Source organism: Lethenteron reissneri, chromosome 27 (genome assembly GCF_015708825.2).
Source record: "Lethenteron reissneri isolate LAM-NWPU_2019-01 chromosome 27, ASM1570882v1, whole genome shotgun sequence".
Classification (NCBI taxonomy): domain Eukaryota; kingdom Metazoa; phylum Chordata; class Hyperoartia; order Petromyzontiformes; family Petromyzontidae; genus Lethenteron; species Lethenteron reissneri.
In genome coordinates, this window is record NC_083805.1 from 17,665,687 (window position 1) to 17,675,924 (window position 10,238).

Sequence of the window (10,238 nt, forward strand, 5' to 3'; positions counted from 1 at the left end):
ACATCGTGTTTGTGATGACAAGCCCATGGGCTGCACAGATGTCTAGCAGCCTCTGACCATTATTACTGAGCTGATCTGGCCCATGCCTTCCAATCAGTCCAGGCCAGGTGTCTACATCATGATCCACTCATGCATGAAAGTCACCCAACACAATTACTCTATTCCAAGGGGCTACTTTAGTCAGCACCTGGTACAAGAGGTTATAGAAGGTATCTGACGCATTGGCCTTGTCTGCGACCCTACAATAATGTTCATCTTCGGTGAGGGCGCAAGCTACTACCTCCACCAATCCTCGCTACTTGTTGAAAGGGTGGTCAGTCCACAGTAGCCTCGAACTTCCAGATTCCCACACCTCGCCTCTACGCTCCCACACCTCCTTCATTCTTTTGTTTAAAAGCAATGCACCTTCTTTTTGCTTGAACGTTTCCTGCCCCCGAGTGGAGGAATGTCCACCCTTCATATTGATTGGAGCCACAACAAGTCTACCAGACCTCTTGTATTCTACAAAGGTCTGCATGTATGTTTCTTGCACTTGTTTCGCACCGTACGTAGCCAACCATGCTAACTGGAGGTGCAGGGGAAGGGCAACAAACTAAACACAAAAAGCAGCTAAAAAGAAAATATTTTTTAATGTCTAGGTGGTACTGGTCAATATCCCCATAAAATGAATGGCAGCCTATGCAGCGAGCCTTCGAATGCCAAGAGCAGTAGTTTCCTGATTCTGGATGACCCCCAGAGGAGGGTTAAAAAGCGTCATAAATGCACAAGCTTAGTTGGTTGTTTCCACGGTGGTATTTTGGAGAAATAGTGGCAGGTGGAGGGGTTACCACCCCCTCACTCATACCAATATAACGACTGCACATACACCCCCACACTCGTACACACACCACCAGCACCACGGCCTACACACACATAAAGCCTTTGCCACTTACATACATACATACACAAAAATAAAGATTCCCCCATATAGCCTGAATAGACTTTTGGGGTATATGCTGTTCGCAAGCACCTATGAAGGCTGGCACGGCTCACGCGGGGGGTGGGTGGCCAGCACTATGCCCAGTCGCCTTGTCTCCTTGGTGGCAATGTTTAAACATAACATCAGGTACTCATTTGAGGCTAAGTTGACCTAGGGGAGGCCCAGAACTGGTTCAGACAATCGTCAATGTTGTTGGCCTTGAACAAGAATCGAACTTGGGTGGCCGGATTCCTATAATAGTGCGTTAACTGCGATACCGCCGCCCCCCACTTACACACACACAGAACCATTAGAATACAGCAATGTGACAACACAATGATAAGCTCACCCACTGAGGGAGTAATGAGAGCCGCTGCGGTCTGGAATCTTTTGGCCATGAATCTTCTGAAGCAAGATGTTAACTTCTACTTCCTTAGCTGTAAATACAAAAAAAGATCAGTTATTGTTGATGTTGAGGGACAGATATGTGATGGAAGTGCAATGTCTGTTTTTATTGCATGACGTAGTCTCCCCAACGACACGGATTATTATTTTGTGTTGTGTACAGGTGAGTCTCACTGAATGAGCGTTATTTCCATGAGATGTTTCTATGACGAGCAATTTGAATTCAGACCCATTTTTTTCCCAAAACGAGCAAAATGTTCACTTAGTGAGTGGAGGCTGGTCGCCTTGCATCCCGTGGCGGCAGGGGGCGCCCGGCGGCCCGCAGATGTTTGTTTACTCGCTGCGCTGTTTGCCTGCGTGCTTCGTCGTGTGGGGGAGGGGGCCTCGTGGTGGCACTTTAATTCGCGATTGTGGGGAGAGGTGAGTGGCGTTGCTAATTGCAGGCGCCCATGAGAACAGCAAGTCGCGCTCCATCTCGCATCGTGGCTCTGAGCCCAGCAACCCTGGTCAGATTCCCAGCCATGGCTAACATTAGTGGCGAGTGATATTTGAACCAGTGGGTCCTGCATGGCCCCTGCTGCTCCCTCAACCCACTAAAATCTACCCTTCAAATGACATATATGCCATGCCCCTGCAAGCTCTGTGGTTCTTCATGTGCGGTGTTATATTTTACGTGTTATTACATTATTATAACATTTCAGGGCGGCAATTATGCGCGAGGTTCACGGGTAATGATATGTAGTGTGCGTGTGATTCATAATATAGGTTTTTGGGTCAGATCGCGTTATCTATAAATGTGTCGTAACCCTCCACCACCCGACACGGGCAAACAGTAAAAAAATGTGTTACGTTATTCAAAGGACAAAATAATTCACCGCTTTAGCCCACCGGTGTGCTGTAGAGAGAATCAACAGCATTTAAAAATTTGAGTAGCACGACGTTTCACTGATAATTGCAATCAGCTTCATCGGGCAAGAATGGTGAAGCTCTCCTGTTGCTTCCAGTCTTAAATAGAGCAGCATCAGGGTGACGTCATCATTTAATTCAATTCAATCTGGTGCAGTGATTCGAGGCAAAGAGGGGGAGGGTATTGTAATTATATAGATTGGTAATCATTCAATTGTTATTCATTGGTATGTTTCCCTTATAAGGAATTGTAATTGTATTTATTTAATAATACGCTTCCAGGCCGCACTAAGATTCCAAGAACACAGGATGAGATGTTACTATCCTTTGTGCAAGCACTTCCAAGAGTTCATGAACAGTGAGCCTGGTGAAATTTGGGGAGCGCATCGTCAGTAGTGTACCTTTGGTTCCTAGGGTGTTTCGGCCTTTCACACTATACACCCTCCCCAAAGGCGGCCAGCGACAGGGTGATCAATCCTACGCTTGCGTCCCATTCCCAATTAGTCATAGGAGTTGCCTTGTTGTTGATAGCCAACAAGCTTGTAGCTGTCAGAGCGATTGAAGTTATTTCTTTTTCTCTCAAGTTTAATGGATTCTCTAATTAGTCTTTGCCAGTGTAATAAAAGACTCGACCACGATGTCTGGCTTGGTGTCCTTTATTCGGTTCGTTTGCTGTCTCCCACACGGCTGTCCTCCTTGAGACTTCCACACGGTGCCGACGCTGTTGTTACACCCGTCACCGCTAACAGCTCCGCTGTTGGTCTCCGTCGTTCCCGTAGCCTCTTAGCAGCCTCGCTGCTGTTACCCTCACACAGCCCCCCCTGGCTGTACTCGCTGCAGCTTCTCCTCGTGTCGCTCCCGTAGCCTCGGACAGCCTCGCGGCTGTCCCCCTGTCGCTCCCGTAGCTCCTAGCAGCCTTGCTGCTGTCTCCCATACACAGCCTCCCCGGCTGTCCTCGCTGCAGCTCCTCAACCGCTCTCTCTCTCCAGCAGCCCCACTGCTGTCTCCTCCCGCAGCTCCGCTGGCTGCTCCCTTAGTTGGTCACCGCTGGCCGACGGTGCCACTCTTCCCTGGCTTCGCCCTGCGTGGCCTTACCCTTGCTCAGTCTCTCACTCTCTCCCGTCTCCTTCCGGTTTCATCCCTTAAGGACCCGGACCTTGCTCCCACGTCACATAACTCCACCTCTCCGTGACGTCACATCCGGGAGGTCGCTCGCGCCCGCATTACACCACCCTCCCCCGTAGAGAAAAACCCAGCCGACCTCGGCTGAACAATACCAACAGTAATGCGGGCGAAACCGACCCTGACACACCAAAGGACACCAAGCATGCAATATAACAGTAAGAACAATCAACACAACATAACAATCAACGAACGTACAATAAGCAGGCAATAAATATAACAGTAAGAACAACAATGCAACATAACAATCAACGAAACACAAGGGATTTAGAACGTGTGCGGGTCGCCGGCCCGTCCCGGACGGTCGGCGGCCCACCCGCAGAGCGGGAACGTGATGGAGTTTAAGGAGTGACAGGGCGTAATCCTCCTGTCGATGTTGGAGGTCCACCAACGTCCCGTGTCCCTGAAGAATTAGCCCCGGGCGTGTCCCGCGACTGTGCCTGCAACGGGGTCGGAAGGGCCGCAGGGCCCGGAGTCCCCGCAGTCCTGGCAGGCACCCTCCGAGCAGGGCTCTTCGTCATCTGCGGCGTCACGGCCAGTCTGTCTGGAACAGGCACGACAGGCGCTCTCGCAAGATCAATGGACGCAGGCAGGGGAGAGTCGGCAGCAACAGACCCCGGCTACCATACGCCACGACGCGCTCGACGCCCCCTTTAGACTGGGATAATACCGCGCCAATACCTGTGTCACTCGCGTCCGTATCAAGAATGAATGGGCGATCGAAATCGGGATAATCCAATGTTGGGGCCGTAGCCAACAGATTGCGCAGACTCTGAAAGGCCGCCTCTTCCGGCGGTCCCCACGCAACCTTACGTCCCTTACCCGTAAGGAGGTGCAAGGGCCTCGCGATCGTCGCAAAATTCGGCACAAATCTTCGATAATACGAGGCAAATCCCAAAAACCGACGTACATCCCCCACGGTGGCCGGAGTTGGCCAATCCCGGACGCACGCCGTTTTTTCCGGGTTCGTGGACACCCCCTCAGCACTCACGATGTGCCCCAAATAACGGACGGAGCGTTGCAGTAGGTGACATTTCTTTGGTTTGAATTTCAAATTCGCGGAGCGCATCCTCGTGAACACCGTCTCCAGCCGCCTTAAATGTTCATCAAATGTGCGGCTGAAGACAATAATATCGTCCAAATATATGAGACGTCTCCCACTGCAACCCCGTCAACACGAGCTCCATGAGCCTTTGAAATGTGGCAGGGGCCGCATTCAGCCCCATCGGAAGGCAGTTGAATTGAAACAACCCCTGCGGCGTACGGAATGCGGTTTTCTCCCGTGAGGGCTCGTCAAGGGGAAGCTGCCAAAATCCCGAAGAGAGGTCCAGTGTAGAAAAGAACTTCGCCCCCGATAATGCATCGAGGGAGTTGTCTATACGCGGCAGGGGATACGCATCTGCCACCGATATCTTATTCAATTTGCGAAAATCAACACAAAATCGCAATGTGCCATCCTTTTTCTTAACCAAAACCACAGGCGCGCCCCATGGGCTGTTAGATGGCGATATAATGTCCGCAGCCAACATGTCTTCCACTGCCCCCCGAACGTGTTCCCGCTCGGCAGGACTCATTCGGTGCGAATTCAACCGAATAGGGGCAGCGTCGCCTGTATCAATATGATGGGAAAGCAACGAGGTGCGTCCTAAATCCAAATCATTGGAGCTGAACACATTCGAATACGTCAATAACAATTTGTGAAGTGCACCACGTTGATCCACGGACAGGGAAGAGTTTCCGTCACACAAGTTAGCAATCCAGCGATCATCTGAAGCCACAGGCTCAGAAACACCAGCAACCACCCCCTGGCTATGCGAACAATCCTGAGCCGTAAATGCCGTCGTGGCATGTGCCACAACCGTACCAGCCGGGACGCAGACGTTTTCCGCACCCGCATTGAGCACCTGCAAAAACGGTAATTGATCCGGCCGGACGATGGTCTGTGCCCCAACCAGCGCCAATCCGGCCGTAATCGAGGCTGACGGAGACAACAAAACCCCAACCGCTCCTAGCCGATCAGGCAGGGGCTTCCGATACCGCAAGGGAATAAGCATCTGTGAGCCAGGTGGGATGTCAACAGATGCCACGGACAGTGCCTGCACTTGTGCGGCTGAAGCAGGTCACCCCCAGGGCGACGGCAGAAACGAGATTTGACGGCCACCCGGCAGTTCAATACAATTCTCATTAATTTTGATCAAAATAGGCATCTTAGCCAGGAAATCAGTGCCCAATAAACAAGGAACTGCCGAGGACCTTGAAATCAACACAATGCCCGAGGCCGACACCTCCCCAATAGATATTTTAGCATCCACCTGGCCCACGATGCCCATGCTACCCCCGTTCGCAGCGACGCACGACCCGTAAACCGGACGCACGGCCCCGGGTGGGATGCCCAACAGATGGAAAATGACATCTGAAATAATAGTCGCGGACGCCCCGGAATCGACCAAAATGCGCACGTCCACCCCTTGTATAGACCCCGGTACAGTGGACGAACCCGTAGCGGCCGCGACAACCCTCCGTGCCAACTTGCGCCACTGCGTCACCGAGCGACAAGGCCCCGTCGATGGCCTCACCTCAACAACAACATTTGAATCGCGCAACGAAGGTGATGGGTGAGGTGCAAAGCCTTACCGGGTGTCTGGTGTGTGCCGACTTGCCTGTTTCGGAGGTTCCTTGGTCGGCTTGTCCGTTGATGAGGCCTCCTGTTGCGGCGGACCCGGGATGCGGGCCCAGCAGTCCTTTGCGTAGTGGCCCTTCCGCCCGCAGCGGAAGCATTCGGCGTCGTTGCGTCGAAGCGCAGGCCTTGCATCCCGCCGGCCCCGTACCGGTGGTGCGGCACGCGGGCCCGGCCCGCCGCGTCCCGACCATGGACCGGAGGCGGCCGTCAGCTCCTGAGGGCCCCCCCCATCCAGCACATAGACCGCCTTCGTAGGGTCCCAACCCAGAGCGCCACCCTCTGCGACGGGCCCCCCCGTCCACGCCACGACTTGTTTCCACCGTCGGAGGTTGAATTGTGCATCGAGACATTTTGCCGCCGCCCGGGAAGTGAGCTTCTCATGCCCACACACAGGCATGGGAATCCCAAGATCCCGAGACAGCTCGAGCATCTTGCCCAAGATGAGAGGCTCGAGCAGGTCAGGTGTTGTCTCTGGATATGCGGCCATGGCCAAATCAAGCACCGCACCCCTGTATGCAACGGGCGATTCCTCGGGCGCTCGTTGTCGTTGAGCAAATCGCCGATGCGCATCGTCAGGTGGCTCGTAGGCGTCGGCCATTTCTTCAAAAACTCCATATAATGTCTTCTTCTTTTCGGCCTTTATGGAACGAAAAAATCTAACTGATTCGTCGTCCAGAAGAGTCGGCAACACTTCTAAGGCCTCAGCATCGGTCCACCTCGCCGAATGGACCACCGCCAAGAATCTGCAGGCGAAAGCGCTCCAATCGCCGCCGATGGCGAATTCCTTGACTGTGGTAAGATGGCGACTCTGACTTCTCTTTACTCCGCCCTCCACCGATGGCTCCTCCGGTGGTAAATTCAAAATGGCGTCGAACCGCGGCGTGGTCAAGATGGCGGTTTCCCGCCGCGGAACGCACAAAATGGCGGCCTCCTGCCGCGTGGCTGATGGCGTCGGAAGCGAAGACAATGTGGCGGCCTGTGGGGCACTCCCTGCTCTCTCCGTCTCCGTCCTTGGCGCGACGAGATGACACAACTGCGCCAGGACGTCCTTGAGAGTCTCCAGTTGCTCCGCCATCTGCTGCCACCGTGGATCAGCGTCCGATGATGTTGGCGGGCCCGCCACCGCGGCGACATCTTCAACTCCAGTCCCCGCGCTCGCTTCAGCAGGGCTCTCCTCCACCACCCCAGCAGAATCCATGGTTGGAGGGAAGTCGTCGTCGTCGGACGAAGAAGCCGATGCTGGCGCCGGAATAATTTTCTTTCTCACTTGCTTCGACATGCCGTTGCACTTCCGACACCAATGTAATAAAAGACTCGACCACGATGTCTGGCTTGGTGTCCTTTATTCGGTTCGTTTGCTGTCTCCCACACGGCTGTCCTCCTTGAGACTTCCACACGGTGCCGACGCTGTTGTTACACCCGTCACCGCTAACAGCTCCGCTGTTGGTCTCCGTCGTTCCCGTAGCCTCTTAGCAGCCTCGCTGCTGTTACCCTCACACAGCCCCCCCTGGCTGTACTCGCTGCAGCTTCTCCTCGTGTCGCTCCCGTAGCCTCGGACAGCCTCACGGCTGTCCCCCTGTCGCTCCCGTAGCTCCTAGCAGCCTTGCTGCTGTCTCCCATACACAGCCTCCCCGGCTGTCCTCGCTGCAGCTCCTCAACCGCTCTCTCTCTCCAGCAGCCCCACTGCTGTCTCCTCCCGCAGCTCCGCTGGCTGCTCCCTTAGTTGGTCACCGCTGGCCGACGGTGCCACTCTTCCCTGGCTTCGCCCTGCGTGGCCTTACCCTTGCTCAGTCTCTCACTCTCTCCCGTCTCCTTCCGGTTTCATCCCTTAAGGACCCGGACCTTGCTCCCACGTCACATAACTCCACCTCTCCGTGACGTCACATCCGGGAGGTCGCTCGCGCCCGCATTACACCAGTAATAATTAGTTTTACACAACACTTCAACGTTATCAAAATCAATTGAGTGTCCTTGTTGACAAGCATGCTCTGCCACTGCCGACAGTTGTGTTTGAGATAATTTAATGTTTCTTTGGTGTTCTTTTAATCTTACGCTGATGTTACGTCCTATCTGTCCAATATAGCATCTGCCACATAAACAATTAATCCGACATACATATTCTGTTGATAATTTAGGTAATTCGTCTTTAGTGCCAAATACCAGTTTTTGAATGTTGTGCACTGTACCAAAACTTACTTTAATGTTTTGCTTTTGCAAAACCCGGGCTAATTTGTCATTTGCTCCTGAGATGTATGGTATTTTGATTGTTTGAACAATCTTATCGCTTTCAGCAGTGTTGCTTTGCGTTCGTGATTTGGCCTTCAGTGCTCTGTTAATTTGAGCATTATTGTAGCCATTCTGTCTTAGTGCTTCTTTAACATGTTTAATCTCTTTCACTAGACTCTCACCATCTGACACTGTTTTAGCCCAATGTATGAGTGTTTTGATAAGAGACGATTTTTGAGCTGGGTGATGATGTGAATCTGCATTCAGATAGGCATCAGTGTACGTTTTCTTTCGGTAAATGCTGTGTGTCATTTTGCCATTAAGACCACGTCCCAGCAAAATATCTAGGAACGGGAGTATGTTATTTACCTCCATTTCCATGGTGAACTGGATAGCCGGGTTTTGTGCATTGAGATGATTTAGAAATCATTAAGTGCATCTTTACCATGTTGCCAGACAACCAAAGTGTCATCAACATATCTAAACCAAAAGGATGGTTTTAATGTACTCGAGGCAAGTGCTCTTGTTTCAAAGTTCTCCATTTACAGATTGGCTATAGCAGGAGATAAAGGAGAGCCCATTGTGGCTCCTTCCCTTTGTTTAAAGAAATCGCCTCTCCATAAGAAGTGTTATTTAAACAATGATCAGCTAGTTTCGGAATATCTTTTGGTAAACCTGTATTCTTTACCAGTGTATCAAGTAATTTAAGCGACTCGTTCACTGGAACCTTTGTGAATAGAGAAATCACATCAAAACTCACCAGAATATCATTAGGGTCTATATAATTACAATACCCTCCCCCTCTTTGCCTCGAATCACTGCACCAGATTGAATTGAATTAAATAATGACGTCACCCTGATGCTGCTCTATTTAAGACTGGAAGCAACAGGAGAGCTTCACGATTCTTGCCCGATGAAGCTGACTGTAATTATCAGCGAAACGTCGTACTCAAATTTTAAAATGCTGTTGATTCTCTCTACAGCACACCGGTGGGCTAAAAAAGTTAATTATTTTGTCCTTTGAAAAGCGTGACACATTTTTTACTGTGTGGCCGTGTCGGGTGGTGGAGGGTTACGACACATTTATAAATAACGCGATCTGACCCAAAAACCTATATTATGAATAATATTGGTCGCGAAAGCCTATGTGTTAAAGTGTGGTGTGAGTTGGTTCATGTGTGATCCGTGTGTATTGTTAGTGATACGGAGACGAGGTTTGCAGGAGGCACCTTTAATTTAGAACATTCACGGTCTCGCCTGCACACTCTCAACAGTCGCTTGGCCTAGCCTATACACGACGCTAGCCGTCTAACACTGACGGCGCTGAGACAGCCAACAACTATCTGACAGCGCAATATCGAGCGAAGACGGCAGCGACGACGAGACGAATCCAATCCCAAAACAGGCAGCCTCGAGCTCCCACTCTCGGCTCCTTTTATCCTACCAGCGCGGCCTAACTCCGCCCTGGCCGTGCCTCCCTTCCCGAACCCACTAGCAGGTTCCAGGGGCTTCCAATGGGGTCCTCCGTGACCCTTGCCCCAGTTCCTCCGCCCTGCCAACACACACCCGTGCACATGCTCATCGATGTGTGTACTGTCTGTCCACCACGGTTGCCGCTGCTGTCCACCAGCTGGCGCTATTACACTACACGTGTATGAGGTGGCGTCACCGACTGTAAGCAGGGTGGTCACATGATGTAAGAGTCGGCGTTCATCTTCTGTCTTCTCTGTACCCGAAAATACCTCCAGTCCCACAAGGGAGTGTTGATCGGTAGGCTTGGACCACTGCTGGAGCGTGCTGTGACCACGCTGCTCGCTGTCCACTCAGGGGCTGTCCGCCTGTCAGGCTTGGTCCACAGCTGCGGCCATGCTGACCCAGCGC

The 10,238-nt window shown here is 52.1% G+C and overlaps 1 protein-coding gene across 1 annotated transcript in view; it reads right to left on the bottom strand.

Annotated features, from left to right (window-relative positions):
* The window catches only part of LOC133348496 (bactericidal permeability-increasing protein-like), a 42,586-nt gene extending 35,257 nt beyond the window's left edge, over positions 1-7,329 (bottom strand). Inside the window, exons 1-3 of the mRNA XM_061561334.1 lie at positions 7,163-7,329; positions 3,892-3,995; positions 1,308-1,395 (exon numbers count right to left, since the gene is read on the bottom strand). Of these exons, the coding sequence (XP_061417318.1) occupies positions 1,308-1,395; positions 3,892-3,995; positions 7,163-7,329 (359 nt within the window). The remainder of the gene's footprint in view (positions 1-1,307; positions 1,396-3,891; positions 3,996-7,162) is intronic.
* Positions 7,330-10,238: the final 2,909 nt, after the last annotated feature.